The 17,317-nt window shown below is 56.7% G+C and overlaps 1 protein-coding gene across 1 annotated transcript; it reads left to right on the top strand.

The window, feature by feature from the left end:
- The first annotated feature begins 7,639 nt into the window (after positions 1–7,639).
- Positions 7,640–16,069, top strand: LOC115642991 (cytochrome P450 2G1-like). The gene is given in 11 exon segments (XM_030546736.1): positions 7,640–7,921; positions 8,745–8,907; positions 9,315–9,464; positions 9,613–9,773; positions 10,750–10,926; positions 12,640–12,723; positions 12,725–12,745; positions 12,747–12,783; positions 13,501–13,688; positions 13,922–14,063; positions 15,508–16,069. Coding segments are annotated over 11 exon segments (1,572 nt in total). The 5' UTR covers positions 7,640–7,741; the 3' UTR covers positions 15,777–16,069.
- Positions 16,070–17,317: the final 1,248 nt, after the last annotated feature.

The raw sequence follows: 17,317 nt of genomic DNA on the forward strand, positions 1-17,317 counted from the left end.
CTAGGATCCAAGCACCCTGAAAGCCCAGAAGGACTCGGTGGAGGGGTCCTGACTGTGCCTGCAAGCTCTGCTGTAACGGGTGTTCCTGTTGTCCAATAAATCTTCTGTTTTACTGGCTGGCTGAGAGTCACTGTGGGTCCCAGGAAGAGGGGTGCAGGACTGGACTCCCCACACTCCGTGACACCCTCCTACCCATAGACACCCCTCTATCCATCCATCCATCCACTCATCCATCCTTCCTGCTTAATAATCCAACCTTTACCTTTCAGGACATGGAAAGGAAGGAGGTGAATGGGAATCAGGGCTATTCGTTCGCCGTGGCTAGCAGTGCCGTGTTCGAGTGGCGAGTTTGCAGTGGGGACTCGTATGGTGGGAGAACTGGAAGAAGACAGTGAGTATAGCAGACTCTGTTTACTTAGATCTTGTTCGAGGTTAACAATCGTACCAGCCAGCTCTGGTCTGTCCCTGCCTTCTAGTCACTCAAAGAGCAGAAGGGAAGATTAACCAAAAAGAAATAGTAATATTGTCCCAGTCTAGCTCAAGGGCCAAGAGCTGGGGATCTGGCTCCATAGACTCCAGTGCAGCGACGGCCTGTTCACACCAGCTGGGATCTGGCCCCATTGACTACAGTGCAGCCACGGCCCATTCATACCAGCTGAGACCTGACCCCATTGACCCCAGGTGAGCCACGGCCCAGTCACACCAACTGGGATCTGGCCCCATTGACTCCAGTGGAGCCATGGCCCATTCATGCCAGCTGAGATCTGACCCCATTGACCCCAGTGGAGCCATGGCCCATTCACACCAACTGGGATCTGGCCCCATTGACTCCAGTGGAGCTATGGCCCATTCACACCAACTGGGATCTGTCCCCATTGACTACAGTGGAGCCACGGCCCATTCATACCAGCTGAGATCTGACCCCATTGACCCCAGTGGAGCCACGGCCCATTCACACCAACTGGGATCTGTCCCCATGACTCCAGTGGAACCACGACCCATTCACAACCAACTGGGATCTGTCCCATTGACCCGAGTGGAGCCACGGCCCATTCACACCAACTGGGATCTGTCCCCATTGACCCCAGTGGAGCCACGGCCCATTCACACCAGCTGGGATCTGACTCCATTGACTACAGTGGAGCCACAGCCCATTCATACCAGTTGGGAATCTGGCCCCATTGACTCCAATGCAGCTACGGCCCATTCACACCAGCTGGGGCTCTGGGCCCCATTGACTCCAGTGGAACACGGCCCATTCACACCAGTTGGGGATCGGCCCCATTGACTCCAGTGGAGCTATGGCCCATTCACACCAGCTGGGAGTGGAGCCACGGCCCATTCATACCAGCTGAGATCTGACCCCATTGACCCCAGTGGAGCCACGGCCCATTCACACCAACTGGGATCTGTCCCCATTGACTCCAGTGGAGCCACGACCCATTCACACCAACTGGGATCTGTCCCCATTGACCCCAGTGGAGCCACGGCCCATTCACACCAGCTGGGATCTGACTCCATTGACCCCAGTGGAGCCACGGCCCATTCATACCAGTTGGGAATCTGGCCCCATTGACTCCAATGCAGCTACGGCCCATTCACACCAGCTGGGGCTCTGGGCCCCATTGACTCCAGTGGAACCACGGCCCATTCACACCAGTTGGGGATCTGGCCCCATTGACTCCAGTGGAGCTATGGCCCATTCACACCAGCTGGGATCTGTCCCCATTGTCCCCAGTGGAGCCATGGCCCATTCACGCCAGCTGGGATCTGGCCCCATTGACTCCAATGGGGCTACGGCCCATTTACACCAGCTGGGATCAGGCCCCAAAATTCTGCTTATTCATCCTGGTAACCTCAGGATCATGGCAATCTGTGCTGCTTTCCTCCTCTCTGTTTTTCTTTATTTTGCTTTGTTTTGCTTGTCGATTCATCATTAACCTCCCTCTTATCAACAAGCAGGTTGCACATAAAGTCCATTGGTTAATAGATGATTAAAGACCATGACTGACCTTGGCTGGCACAAAAGGAGCTTGCAGCTCCAGAGCTGCATTACTCTCAATTAGCTTTCAGTGAGCTATATTCCATGCAACTCCGGCACGCGCCCTGAGTGAGCAGCACCAGTCTGGTCTGGAGCAGGGCAGCGTGTTAGGATCAGTTGCTGGAGCTCCCTTGCACAGTTACCCTCATTCTCACCAGCTGGGATCTGGTCCCATTGACCCCAGTGGAGCCACGGCCCATTCACACCAGCTGGGGATCTGGCCCCATTGACTCCAGTGGAGCCACGGCCCATTCACACCCGCTGGGATCTGGCCCCATTGACTCCAGTGGAGCTATGGCCCATTCACACCAGCTGGGATCTGGTCCCATTGACTCCAACGGAGCTACGGCCCATTCACACCAACTGGGATCTGGCCCCATTGACCCCAGTGGAGCCAAGGCCCATTCACACCAGCTGGGATCTGGCCCCATTGACTCCAGTGGAGCCACGGCCCATTCACACCAGCTGGGATCTGTCCCCATTGACCCCAGTGGAGCCACAGCCCATTCACACCAGCTGGGATCTGGCCCATTGACTCCAATGGAGCTACGGCCCATTCACACCAGCTGCGATCTGGCCCCATTGACTCCAATGGAGCTATGGCCCATTCACACCAGCTGGGATCTGGTCCCATTGACTCCAACGGAGCTACGGCCCATTCACACCAACTGGGATCTGGCCCCATTGACTCCAGTGGAGCCACGGCCCATTCACACCAGCTGGGATGTGGTCCCATTGACTCCAATGGAGCTACAGCCATTCACAAGCTGGGATCTGGCCCCATTGACCCCAGTGGAGCCACGGCCCATTCACACCCGCTGGGATCTCGGGGGAGCCGTGTTAGTCTGAATCCACAAAAACAACCAGGAGTCTGGTGGCATCTTAAATACTAACAGATTTATTTGGACATAAGCTTTTGTGGGTAAAAAAACCCACTTCTTCAGATGCCTGGAGTGAGAGTTACAGATACAGACGTAAATATACTGGCACGTGAAGAGAATGGAGTTACCTCGCACGTGGAGACCCAGTGCTGACAGGACCAATTTGATCATGGTGGATGTGGTCCACTCCCAATAACAGATGTGAAGGTGTCAATTCCAGGAGAGGCAAAGCTGCTTTTGTAATAAGCCAGCCACTCCCAGTCCCTATTCAAGCCCAAATTAATGGTGTTACATTTGCAAATGTATTTTAGTTCTGTTGTTTCTCTTTTACATCTGTTTCTGAAGTTTTTTTTGTTGCAGGATGGCTCCTTTTAAATCTCTTATAGACTGTCCAGGGAGAGTGACGGGTTCTCCTACTGGCTTTTGTATGGTACCATTCCTGATGTCCGATTTGTGTCCATTTATTCCTTTATGTAGGGACTGTCCGGGTTGGCCAGTGTACATGGCAGAGGGGCATTGCAGGCACATGAACAAAATATATTTGAACAAAAAAACTTCGGAAACAGACGTCAAAGAGAAACAACAGAACTAAAATTCATTTGCAAATGTAACACCATTAATTTGGGCTTGAATAGGGACTGGGAGTGGCTGGTTTATTACAAAACCAACTTTCCCTCTCCTGGAATTGACACCTTCTCATCAGTTACTGGGAGTGGACCACATCCACCCTGACTGAATTGGCACTGTCAGCACTGGGTCCCCACATGCGAGGTAACTCCCTTCTCTCCATGTGCCACTATATTTACCTCTGTATCTGTAGCTCTCACTCCAGACATCTGAAGAACCACTCTGAAGAGCGCTGCAGTCGTCAATAATTATTACTCATTAGTAGTATGGCAGCGCCTGTGGATCTCAGCTGAGACTGGGCACAGGACAGCCAGGGAGTGAGAGGCTGCCCCTGCCCTGAAGAGCCCACAGCTACATGTACACAAAGGGTGTGAGGGGAAACTGAGGCAGAAAGAGGGGAAACTAACACATATTGCACCTCCAGCTGCCTCTTCCACCTGGCGTTTCCTGCACCCTTCAGGAATTAGATCTAGTTAGGGAGGCAGAATTGCTCGAAAACATATTGCATCACCTGCAAAACCATTCAGAGTTACAGCTCTTCACTGCTCTGGTAATCAGCATCCCCCCCAAAACACACCTTTCTTACGGGCCGATCACAACCTGGGGGTACCTCATCCACTGCACGACATAACGCCCCTGCGGGGGAAGGGACGCCCAAATCCCTGCCAGCTGAATGAACTCCCGCAGGAAAACAAGAACAGACAAACCCCCCCAGATCTGACCCCTCAGGCCTCATCCTCCCAGGAAACATGCCCGACAGCTTCATGAGATAAGCCCGGGAGCGCCAAGGATCCAAGCCTGAGTAGACGCACTGGACTGACCGTTCTCTGCAGCGCTCCATGACCCACCAACCCGTCTTCAGCCTGAGTGAGCTTGTGCAAGGTGTTTGCTCTGGCTCTGTCGCGTAGGCCTTGCTGGAGCCCTGGCCATAGCCAGCCGTGTGAACCAAAGGCTGGGAACCAGAGCTTGGCAGGAGTGCAATGCATTCCCATCTCTCCAGTAGCTGGGTAAAGAGATTCCTAGGCGATTGCACCAGACATGCCCAACCCCTCCTGAGAGAAGGAGAGATTGACAGGGGTGTTTTGCTCCAACTAGCAGGTAGGAGGAGATGGTGGTAACCGGGAATGCCTGGAGCGTGAGCTGTAACCTCTTTGTATCAGGGCATGAAAGGAGCCATTCTAGGAGGGGGCGTCTGTGTAGGGGCCAGAACCCTGGTGTCTGACTGAGCCTTTGCCCGTCACGGGCAGACGTGTGACCCATTGGACAGGCGCTAGGACTGTGTGTAAACCTGGCCGAGCACCTCGGCCGCTGACCCGAGCCTGGGATCCGTCCTCACGGAAAGCCTGGGTTGCTGGCTCGGTGACTGCTGGGTGCTCCGAGAACACAGCACCGAGCAGCTGGCACAACTCGGCTGGTTGGCAGCTTGCCGCAGGGTGGACCCCGGGACACGCCGAGCACCTTCCCCGGGCCTGACAAAGAGCTCCATGGAGCTGGCAAGAGTGGCCCGAGCCCGTGAGTCTCACAGCAGATGGTGACAGTGCAGGGGGCACTGGGGCAGTGTTACAGCACACGCCATGCACACTCGCGTTGCACGCCCACACTTCGTCCCGATGCAAACAGACGGTGGAGCTGCGCACACAACCTTGCAGTGACCAGGGGCGGGGGCAGTTGCTGGTGTGCTGGGGGGGGGGGGGGGGGCGTAAATCAGGTTCTACCACTTTGCTGCTGCTTCTCTCCTCAGTGGGGCTGGGGAGATTCTTCTCTGTCCTCCGCTTGGGCAAACTCAGCCAGGCCTGCCTCAGCCACTGGCTCTTAGCTCCCCTCCTCCCGAGCAAGGACAGAGTCTACAGCGGAGCCTGGCGTAAATATTTGGCTCTGGCAGGTGGGGAATGACGCAGCAGAAAAAATGCAAACAGCTGCCCGCACCCATCGCACACAGCTGGGACAGAACCCAGGAGTTCTGGCTCCAAGCCCCAACCACCAGACACCACTCCTCTCCCAGAGCTGGGGAGAGAACCCAGGAGTCCGGGCTCCCAGCCCCCCCGCCAGCTCTAACCCACCAGACCCCACTCCCCTCCCAGAGCCAGGGAGAGAACCCTGGAGTCCTGGCACTCAGCCCCCCTGCTCTAACCACTAGACCTTGCAGTAGGATAAGAGAAAGATCCAGCTGGTGTAACACACTGCTTTACAAGCTCATTGGCTGCATCACTGGCCTACCAAGTCCTGCACCAGCCTCAGTTTCCACATAGATTTCAGCTGTGGGGCTGGGAGCCTAGCAGGGGTCGGGGGCAGAGGCTCAGACCGCGGCATGCGTGAGCGAGGGCTGTGAGGGAACAGCGCTCAGGAGCAGCCCGGGTTGGCACCAGACACGCACAGCGCCTGGAGCAGCTTTGGATCCAGCCTGGCCAGTTCAGGGTGACAAATCATGGAGGGGGGATGGAACGGTGACCCCTATTGTATGAGCAAAGGGCACCGGGGCTGAATGCAGCAAGCCCTACGTGGGGGGGGAGGGAGTGTTACCCTAAAATGCCCCTCAGTGGCTACGCAGGGGGCCGGGATGCCAAAGGGGTGGGGATGGGTGTTTCTCCCTGTTTAAAAAGCCCTAGGCACCGTTGGGGTCGCCCCTCACCAGCGGTGCAGGACAGAGCTGATGAGACTCAATGCAGGGTCCTTCTTTCAGGCTGGGGGTCGCAGAGTGGGGAGCAGGCCTGGGGGCGAAGCCTCAGGCCTTGTGGGGGAACAGTGAAGGACACCCCAGAGATCACACTGGCTGCACGGTTCCCCCGAGGGCTGGGTTAAGTGGCGGGACATGAGAACGGGCTGCCCCGTGAGTGGGGTGACTAGTGCTGGGTGGCAGCCGGTTGCATTGTTCGATGCCCCAGGAACCCTGGCTCTTCGCTAACCGACTGACTGGGGTGCAGGGGAGGGGGTGGCATGTTCAAGGGACAGTCCTGCTTTTCCCTTTCTTTGCTGCACACAGACTGCGGGCTCGCGAGAGGGGAAGTTCTGCCTCCCAGAGCAGCATAGGGAGGGCAGGAGGTTGTCCCAGGTTACGGGTGGGGCTCGAGCTGGTTCTGTTTGCTGTTCTTAAGGGACTGACCCCGGCCTTGGCTGCCAGCTCCACCTGGCAGAAGGGTCACATGAGTCGGAACGAAAGAAATACAAATCCCTGTGCTTGTGTGCACAATGGACCCCACCCACACGGTGCTCCCCTGAAGGAGAAGCAGAGAGAGAAAGAATCACAGCAGACAGATGTCAGTCATGTGGTTTCATAGATTATCATAGACTACCAGGGTTGGAAGGGACCTCAGGAGATCATCTAGTCTAACCCCCTGCTCAAAGCAGGACCAATCCCCAACTAAATCTCCAAATGGCCCCCTCAAAGATTGAACTCACAACCCTGGGTTTAGCAGGCCAATGCTTTAAGCCACTGAGCTATCCCTCCCCCCACAGCTGGTGAGGAGGATGCCTGGCTTCAGACGCTTCATATTACAGGTATTACGGCTGCAGCTTGAGGCCCCAACCGAGATCAGGGCCCCATAGTGCCAGGCCTGGCCCAGACCCCGAATGAGATCAGGACCCCCGTTGGGCCAGGTGCTGCACAGACGAAGGGCAAGAGACAGTCTCTGCCTCCAGAGAGCTCACAATCTAAGTAGAGAAAGGGAAGGGAATAATAGTCTCTTCACAAATGGGAAACTGAGGCACAGAGAGGCAGGTGCTTGCCCAAGGTCTCACAGGAACTCTGTGGCAGAGAAGAATTGCAGTCAGATCTCCCGAGTCTCAGCCCTGGGCTTTCACCACAAGGGGGAATGGACGACCCAAAGCCGTATCCTGGCTGAATTGCCCAGCAGTTGAGTCCTCCAAGCGCCCACCATCGCTTTGGTCTGAGCCAAACTCGCTCTTGGCTGCGCCCATGTTTAAACAACACCAGCGGCCCCAGATAAGAACCGTATGCACCCAACACACGTTACAACCCCTCCTGGGTAAATACCGCCCAGTCGGCCTGAAACCAGCCACTTTAAAGCCTGGGATCCCCAGGCTGCTGAGACGCCTCCTCTGAGCAGCTTGGCAGTTTCTCGTGGATCCTACAGCCAGTGCGGAGTTATTTTGATCATCCAGTCGGAGGTCCTGCAGAACGCGGGCCAGAGATCCTCTCCCGGCTGACGTTGGAGAGACACAACTGCAGGACCCGATGGGGGGCGGATACATAACCACTCTTCTGCTGCTGGTCTGTATTTCAGGCCTGATCTACCTCCTTGTGCGCAGACCGAGGTCCCAGAGAAGCCACCTTCCCCCCGGCCCCACTCCCCTGCCTTTCCTGGGCAACGTGCTACAGCTGAAAGCGGAGGGGATGGTGAATTCGCTCAGGGAGGTAGGTCACATCTGTCTGCATCCCGCGTTTGCTCTTCCTGGGGAGCGGTTAGGAGCCTGCTACTGCGGCTATGAAAGAAATCTTGGCATCCTTCACCGCCACCAGGAACCGTTCCCACATGAGAAGAAGTGTTTGCTGCGGTATCCTCAGCTCAAAAATCTCTCCCCTGTGCCTCTGGGTGGCATGGCCTCTTGGTTTATTTCCCTCATTACGTAGGCCCAGGAGCCCCAAACAACGCTCAGGACCCCAGTGCGTTAGGCACTGTACGTCCATATAGTGCAGAACACGGGGCTACTGATGTGCTCTGCCCCAGGGTTGCTGCATCTCAGCTTTGTGCGCTGTTGCATTGGCTCGGGCGTGGGGTGTGGGTGCAGGATATTTGGGGCCAAGGAGAGTTTAGGGGCTGGGTGCGGTGAGCAGGCATGGGGGAGGACACGGGGCGGTTGCTTGTATAGATAAATAACCGTGAAAGGATTTTTGCACGGTTCACCAGCTGAGCTGGGTGGTGGCTGCACGAACAGGGTGTCAGCGAGAAAGCCGATCGATACGCTTAGCGACTGCAAACCAGGGGTGTCACTTCAGAAAAATGCAGAGGGTGGGAATTTGTGTTGGCATGTAGAACTTGACAGGAGATTAGATTATAGCCTTGAAAAGTCTGACGGGGGAAGAGGGCAAAACGCGGAGAGTGCAGGCCTATGAAAAGCCGGGCATGGGGACAAGCAAGGTCCAGGAGGGGGGCAACTGCCCCCTAGTAAATCACGCCCCTAGTGCATGGGGACGGATTCGGCTCTCAGTTCCACCCCCACTCTGGTTTCTACCGCAGCTCAGGGACAAGTATGGCCCGGTCTTCACGGTTCATCTGGGCCCCCGGCGGGTCGTGGTCCTGTGGGGGTACGAGGCCGTGAAGGAGGCCCTGGAGGATCGAGCCGACGAGTTCAGCGGGAGAGGGAAGCTGGCGGCCTTCGAGGAGGTTGTTCAGGGGTTTGGTGAGTTCTGCAGGCCACATATAAGGCATGTGGTCTGATGCCTGGGAGCCAGGACTCCTGGGTTCTCTGCCAGGCTCTGGAAGGGGAGTGGGGTCCCATGGTTAGAGCAGGGGGGGGCTGGGAGCCAGGACTCCTGGGTTCCATCCCTGGTTCCACCACTGACTCAGTGAGCCAGCTTGGGCATGTCCACCTCTGTCTCCTTTCCCCCAGCTACAGACTCAGCAGTGGGGCTGTGAGGTCATTGAACACGTGTGTCTCACACGCACGGAGCACCTTGGCGTGCCAGCAATGCGCGGGGTTTTCACTAGCGCTCTGCCCGCGCCCCTCCAGGCTGGCCGCTCACCACGCTCACGATTCCCTCTCCTGTGCCCTTGACGGGATGCTTTGCACAATTCTCCGATCCCCAGGGCTACTCTTCTCCAATGGGGAGCGGTGGCGGCAGCTGCGCCGGTTCTCTCTCGCCGCGCTGCAGGACTTCGGCACAGGGCAGCGGAGCGTGGAGGAGCAGATCCAGGACGAGGCCCAGCGCCTGGTGGAGGAGTTCAGGAAAACCAAGGGTTCGTCTGTTTGTGGGCTCCTCTGACCGGCCGGGTCAGGGTGTGGGGAGCAGCTGCAGGAGTTCCCCGTCCTGCTGGAAGCCGTCAGCCCTTCTGGTACCAAAACTGCTGGACGGGCTGACTGTCCCATCCCCTCTTCTCCTTCCAGGTTTGCCCTTTGACCCCACCTTCTTCCTGAGCCGCTCGGCCTCCAGCGTCATCTGCGCCATCGTCTTCGGCCAGCGCTTCGATTACGCAGACGAGAGCTTCCTCGACCTGCTGGCCAAGACCAACCAGGTCTTCATGCGACTGAGCTCCACCTGGGGACAGGTGAGCGGCCCAGGGAGCCAGGGATAGGGCCCAGTGCTCCCAGACCCTCTAGAGGAGGATCACCGGGGCCACCCTGGCCCCCTTTATCCTGCAGGAGTAGGGCAGAATCAGATGTGGGGCTGGAAGGGACCTCAAGAGGTCACCAAGTCCAGCCCCCTGTGCTCAGGCAGGACCAAGTCAACCCAGATCGATCCCAGCAGGTATCTCCCCAACTCGCTGTTAAAAACTGCCAGGGTCGGGGATTCCACAGCCCCAACGTCGCCTGTTCGCAACTCCCCTGAGAGTTGGAAAGTTTTGCCCAATCTCTAACCAAAAACTCCCTTGCTGCAGTTCAAGCCCTTTACTTCTTGTCCTACCCTCAGTATATCACTGGCCTCGTTCAGAGACATATAGCGTTAGAAGGGACTGCAAGCAGGGGTGCTGGAGCAGGGGGCACCAGGCCCCCTCATCACTTTTAAATAAGGGTGAGCGATGGGGGGAGGGGCAGAGAGGAGCAAGTGGGAGGCAGGGTCTGGAGGGGGGCAGAGGCGGCATGGGAGAATGACAAGAAACAGGACATATACAAGGAGATCAGACTAGAGAGTAATCTTCTGGCCTTGAGACCTGTGAAATGCTGGTGCTCAAGAGAAGCCGGGTTTGGAAGATCACAGGTGCGTCCCCCTGGTTTTCTCTGCCCTATATATTATGTCCATGACAAACCTGACAGAGAGGCTGGATAAAAACATCAAACACTCTTGGGGGAAGGTTGCAATGTAACCCTGTTTCGGAGAATTTGGAAAGATAATGAGAACCCAGAAACAGAGAGAGACAAAACAGGCTGCTCTTCAAGCACTGAGGCACAGCTCCCCGCCCCCCCTTCAGGCTGTCTGTGATTAGATGCTTCCCTCTAGAGCCACATGCCTGCCAGCAGGACTAGCAAACCCCAGAGCTTTTAAAGCTGCCCCATTTTAACAGTTTTCCATACCCCACTCTACAGCTCTACGAGATGTTTTCCTGGATCATGCGCTTCCTTCCAGGAGCCCACAAACAGATCTTCCAAGACCTGGAGGACATCAACAGCTTCATCTTGGAGAGGATCAAAGCGAACCAAGCGTCTCTGGACCGTGATAACCCGCGGGACTTCATCGACTGCTTCCTCCTCCAGATGGAAAAGGTCTGGAAAGAGAGAAGCTGAGACGGACAGACATGGCCCCAGTGTCCTTTGTTTCACACGTACAGTTCAGGCATCACCACGTACTTCAGGGAATCAAAGCAAGTTTTTCAACTCCCCTTTATCCTGATGCCCACAAAACCTGACCACTGTTCAGCCACTTGTGCGCTGGAACCGCGGCCTATCATGCAGGCCCCCATGGCCTCAGGGATCCTGGGGGTTCCCTGCGTGCTCTCTTGCCTGATCCTGAGATCGGAAGCTCTTTGGGGCAGCATCTCTTTGTTCTGTCTTTGTAACCACCGAGCACAATGGGGCCTGACCCACGACTAGGGCTTGCTAGCGCTATGGTAACACAAGTGAGTAATTAATTAGTAAACATCTGAGTCCATCCACGATACCTTAGCACCTCCATGACCTCTGAGTGCCTCCATGGAAACCTAGAATCTCCATGGTCTCTTAGTGCCACCACGGAAACCTAGAATCTCCATGGAAACCTAGAATCTCCGTGGTCTCTTAGTGCCACCACGGAAACCTAGAATCTCCATGGAAACCTAGAATCTCCGTGGTCTCTTAGTGCCACCATGGAAACCTAGAATCTCTATGGAAACCTACAATCTCCACAGTCTCTTAGTGCGTCCACAGAAACCTAGAATCTCCATGGAAACACAGACTCTCCATGGTCTTGTAGAGCTGATGTGGGTACTGTAACCAACTCGGGCTCAAACACCCAGATTTAGGGATGCAAACCTTGATTTGAACCACGAATGTTTCTTGTGATTAACAACTACTATTAGGACAATAGGCAAAATGAATCCATAACTATAATGATCAGTTACCTTCTCCCGGGGCGTAGGTGGGTTGGGATGGATTGTTCCTACGATGCTCCAAATACCCCTTTATATTTTAGCACGTATGTACCCCCACACACACATATTCATTGTCCTTCTCCCTGTCGCCATTGAGGTTAGATATCTTCCAATCAGCATGAAACCCGGCAACACCTACACGGCATACGTCACACCCATCTGCGCGATTAGCCATGTCACTGGCTAATTCTCAGCACGCCTACAACCGAGAGAGCGACCACATCACAGATTGGCTGCCTGGCACAGCCCTTCTCGGCTTTCCTGTTCTTATCCTTCATGGCACTTCCTTGTTTATCTCAACTGCTTCTTCTGGCCATGGCCAGGGGCTCTTATAAACCCATCAGCATCAGTTATTTAGCAAGCAACTCGCTCAGTTTTACCGTGGGTCCCTCAGGTGGTTTTAACAGACCTTTATTTCCCCTCCTAGCCCATAACCAAGTCCCTGTGGAAATACTCGTCAAACCTTAAGACACATGGTGACTTCCCGCAGACCATTATTGTTCCTAAGTAACCCATATGTTTCAGCTCTCCAACAGAGCCTCCATAGTCACCTGGACTCTCCTCGGTCCCTTACTGCCTCCTTGGTAACCTGGTGCCTCCACGGTAACCTAGAAGCACCACGGTAACCTGGCAGCACCATGGTAACCTGGCATCCGAGGGGCTGAGGGCATCAGCTCAGTCTCTCACCCAGTCTGCGGCTGTCAAATGATTGTTTCAAAGGAGCAGTGGCCTATGGGGTTGGGGGTGGATCCAAAGGCCATTGAACTCCATGGGGCTATGCTAGCTTGCACCAGTTGAGGATCTGTCCCTAGCTGGGTGATAACCCATGTATCCACCTGTACTTTCCAAGGAAATTCTGAACCCCACCACGGAATTCCACCTCAGAAACTTGGTCCTGACGGCATTCAACCTGTTCTTCGTTGGCACCGAGACCTGTCAGCTCCACCCTGAGCTACTGGACTCCTGATCCTGCTGAAACACCCGGAGGTAGAAGGTAACTGAATGGGTGGGAAGCTGGGAATTAGGTTGCAAGCTTGGAATAAATGGGCCAGATCCCCCGCTAGCGTCAACGGGCCTTGCTCCCTTGACTCCAATGGAGCTGAGGATTCGGCCTGAATGGGTGGTAACTTTTGGCCCCATCTGGAGTATTCAGAAGTGGAAGGAGTTTGATGGTTCTCAGCCCCATTCCTAGCATTCCTTACCCGTACATTAGCATCCTCCACCCTTCCCAAGGGTCCCTCCGGGTCATACCTCGGCCAGGAGCTAACGAGCCAGAAAGTACCGCAGGGTCTGTCTGTGTCCAGCAGCCTGAGTAGACAATCCCCCGTGTTGTCACCCCAGCAGAGTTCTCGCTCTTCTCCACGGTGAGGGACCCAATGGCCGTCACTGGCTGGCTGACCCCCAGAGGGACACACTGGGCTGCGTTATCCTGGCTTCTCTGAACGTGAGGGCCGTGCCCCTCACCCCGGGGGCGTCAGATCTGCAGCTGATGTATCTCATCTCCGCTGACCACCCCGATGTACATGTCCTCTCTGGACTGAAGCTGCCTGGCTAATGGGGCGACCCTCGAGACCACCGCGCTGCCCCCCGCCGTGCTGCAAAGCAGGCTCAGACAGGCCAGGAACAAAGCCCTTCCATTCCCCAGCCCACGATGGGGAGTCCTGGTGTCTCCAGCCGGGCCATGTCCTATGTCCCGCTTGCCTCCCTCTAGAGAAGATGACCCAGGAGATCGACCGGGTGATCGGGCGCAGCCGCATGCCGGCGGTGGAGGACCGGAGCCGGATGCCCTACACCGACGCTGTCATCCACGAGATTCAGAGGTTCAGTGACGTTATTCCCATGAACCTCCCGCATGCTCTGACCCAGGACACCCACTTCAGGGGCTACACCATTCCCAAGGTAACAGCTCACGATGTCCGTACGGGGCTGATTCCCTTCCCCCACCTGTCCCCCGCCCTCAAATGTCAACCTGGAGTAACTCCACTGGAGCCAGCGTTACACCGATCTCAATCCGGGGTAACCGAGCAGAATTGTCACCCATCACTTCATGCAAACCCAGGAATAGAACCCAGGAGTCCTGAGTCCTCGTCCTCCCTACTCTACCCATTGCCTCTGCTTCTCTCTGCTGCCAGGGCACAGAGGTGTTCCCAGTGCTGAGCTCTGTGCTGTGGGACCCCAGCCGCTTCAGGGACCCCGAGAGATTCGACCCCACGCGCTTCCTTGACGAGCAGGGTCAATTCAAGGCAAACGAGGCCTTCATGCCGTTCTCCACAGGTACAGAGCTGGGAGGGTGAAGGGGACGTTGCATGAGCCCGGCTGCCCCCCAGCTGCAGTTTCTGAGACACGGGGAAGGGGGCCCATCATGGGCAAATATAGAATAACACGCCTGACAGAGACATTCCTTCTAACTCATTTCAGTTACAGGTTAGCTGACGCAGGAAGGTTCGTATTCAGCTCCCATAGCAGTAAGAAAATGGGATCCCTGTTGGGCCGGGCGCCGCCCAGACCCCAGCCGAGATCGGGGGCCTGTCGCGCCGGGCACCGCCCAGACCCCGACAGAGATCAGAGCCCTGTCGGGCCGGGCACTGCCCAGACCCCGGCCGAGATCAGGGCCCCGTCGGGCCGGGCGCCGCCCAGACCCCGGCTGAGATCAGGGCCCCGTCGGGCCGGGCGCCGCCCAGACCCCAGCCGAGATCAGAGCCCCGTCGGGCCAGGTGCCGCCCAGACCCCAGCTGAGATCAGGGCCCTGTCGGGCCGGGCACTGCCCAGACCCCGGCCGAGATCAGGGCCCCATCGGGCCGGGCGCCGCCCAGACCCCGGCTGAGATCAGAGCCCCGTCGGGCCGGGTGCCGCCCAGACCCCGGCCGAGATCAGGGCCCCGTCGTGCTGGTCGCTGCCCAGACCCCGGCCGAGATCAGAGCCCCGTCGGGCCGGGTGCCGCCCAGACCCCGGCCGAGATCAGGGCCCCGTCGGGCCGGGCGCCGCCCAGGCCCCGGCCGAGATCAGGGCCCCGTCGCGCCAGTCGCTGCCCAGACCCCGGCCGAGATCAGAGCCCCGTCGCGCCAGTCGCTGCCCAGACCCCGGCCGAGATCAGGGCCCCGTCGCGCCAGTCGCTGCCCAGACCCCGGCCGAGATCAGGGCCCCGTCGCGCCGGGCGCTGCCCAGGCACAGAGTGAGACACTCCTGTCCCTGCCCCAAAACAGATCAAAGTCTAACTTGGGTTAAAAGAGCCCAAGCCGGCAGCCACTCAGTTTGTCCCTTGGATTAGCAGTTCTGGTCTCTCAGGTTCCCTAGGGGCTTTAAGGAGCTGCCGTGTCTTTTCCGCGGTTTTCAGCTGGGGGCTCAAGGTCGCGGCCCAGGAAATGCACCTCCCCGGCAGGTGGTAGCTGCTGCTGGCAGAATTCTTCCCTCGCCCTTGTGCTGCTTGACACAGGGACATGGGCCGGCTTAGCTGCCTCACCCAGGGGTGTGGATTTTCCCCACCCTCGAGCACCGGAGCTGGGTCGGTCTCAGCCCAAAGTCACAAACACACAGAGGCCCTGCCGCAAAGCCAGGACCAGAACCCCACTCTCCTGAAAGCTGCCTGCCTCCCCTGAGTGCCGCTCCCTTCACCTGCCTCGCTAGCTCTCGGCCAGGGACAGGGGTGGGAGCGATTTGCTGGGTTATAAAATAGCCAGGGTGGGTCGTGGTCAATTCCACCCCTCGTTTTCCGACCTAGGGAAGCGAAGCTGCGTGGGCCAGGAGCTGGCCAGAATGGAGCTGTTTGTCTTCCTGACCGCCATCCTGCAGAACTTCACCCTAAAGTGCCCCGTCCCCCCGCAGGACCTCGACCTCAGGCTGCGCGGCGCTGGCTTTGCCCACGTACCTCCCTGCTACCAGCTCTGTGCGGTGCCGCGGGGCGAAGGGAGCCGAGCGCAGGAGGAGCGGCCCAAAGATCGTCTGCAGGGGACAGCAGGGGCTGCGAAAGGGCCAAACCCAGCAACGTAAAGACACTCGCCGCTTCTTGGCCTTGAGTTGCCAACCAAAATGCAGGGTTGGGGGCCGTTCCCATGAGAAGGAGCAATGGGAGAGGGGAATCCGGCAGCTCTTTCATGCTCCGTTTATGGACCAAGCCCCGTCTCCCCGAACACAGGAGGAATCGAACAACAGGAGGGGGTTTCTTCGCTCAGATTTCCACGCCGCTTTGCAGACACGTCTCCCCACCCTGGGGTGCTGCCCGTTCCCGCCAGGGTCCCCCCGGTCCACCTGCCTGCTGCGGCCCCAAGACTGGAGAAGCTCTGTCCCCCCACCACAGCCCCAGGCCACAGCGGGGAGTAAGAGCACCTCCCGCCCCGGGGCTGCTGGGGGGGACCGGGTGCTGGGGCGTCCTCTGCCAGGGACAGGGTCGGGGGGTGCCGGGTGTTTCCCTCACTGCCGTGCCTGCCCGGTGTTCTGCTGGGGACCAGGGTTGGGGCGTGGGGGCTTTCAGTGCTCAGCCAGGGCTCTGGCCCCCCAGTTGGCTGTGTTGTACAGACAAAACTACATAGGATCTTTTCAGGGGGCAAGACAGAGATGCCACATTTATTATGATAACAATCTGATTTCTGACCAGTAACTAATATCTTAATCCTTATACACATACATTATACCTCATACCTATACACACACACACACACACATCCATCAGATGTTCTGAAGCTGCTGCATAGTTACCAGTCCTGGACATAGCTTGAGTTCGTGGCTTGAGTTTGCAGCTTCGGTTGGTAGCTTGTGGCGGTAACTGGCCAGGAAAGCTGGGCACAAGGACAAGCTGGGTCTCTGTTGGTCCTGCACCGATGCCCTTGCATGTTGGCAGCAGAGTGTTACCCTCCAAAGTCTCCCATCTCACCCATCCTTTCTGTAGGCTTTAGTCTGAATCCAGAGTCTGTAGGTCTTGCTGTGTCAGGCTGCCTCTGGGTTTGATGACTGATCACCCGTCAGTTGCAGGCGTGACTGTCAGCCTGGGACCTGGCTTTGATCTTCCTTCCATTGCACCTTTTCTTTTCAGGGTGGACACTTCTTACTTTGTTAGGGCTCTTGTCTGCATCTTCAGCCGGTGGGGTTTGAACTTTATTTCATCAGGACTGGCTGGGGCTGGAGGTTGTTTCCATCATCCATACATACCTCAGTCACACATCTAAACTAGCTAATAAGATTACAGCCGGGTTTGCAAAAACGAAGGCTGGAGGAAGCTTTTACAAAATGGAGTGAGCGTTTTAAAATGGGGTTTGAATTACAATATGGCAAACAGAGAACAGAAGTTACAATGTAGGCAAGTGTAGTGGATGGTGAACAGAAGTTACATTAATAAAGTGAACAATTAAAAACAATTTCATTTATCAGTTCTACAGCTGAGAGTGGCCCAGTGGTTAATCCACTTCCCCCCATCCACTAGGCCAGCAACCCTATCAAAGAAGCAAATCAGATAACGGTTAATGGGGTTACAACCACTCCTACCCCCAATCCAGCTCATTTTGCTTAGCACCCAGGAAGACTCTTTTCCATTTAGG

This window comes from Gopherus evgoodei, unplaced genomic scaffold, assembly GCF_007399415.2.
Source record: "Gopherus evgoodei ecotype Sinaloan lineage unplaced genomic scaffold, rGopEvg1_v1.p scaffold_48_arrow_ctg1, whole genome shotgun sequence".
Lineage (NCBI taxonomy): Eukaryota > Metazoa > Chordata > Testudines > Testudinidae > Gopherus > Gopherus evgoodei.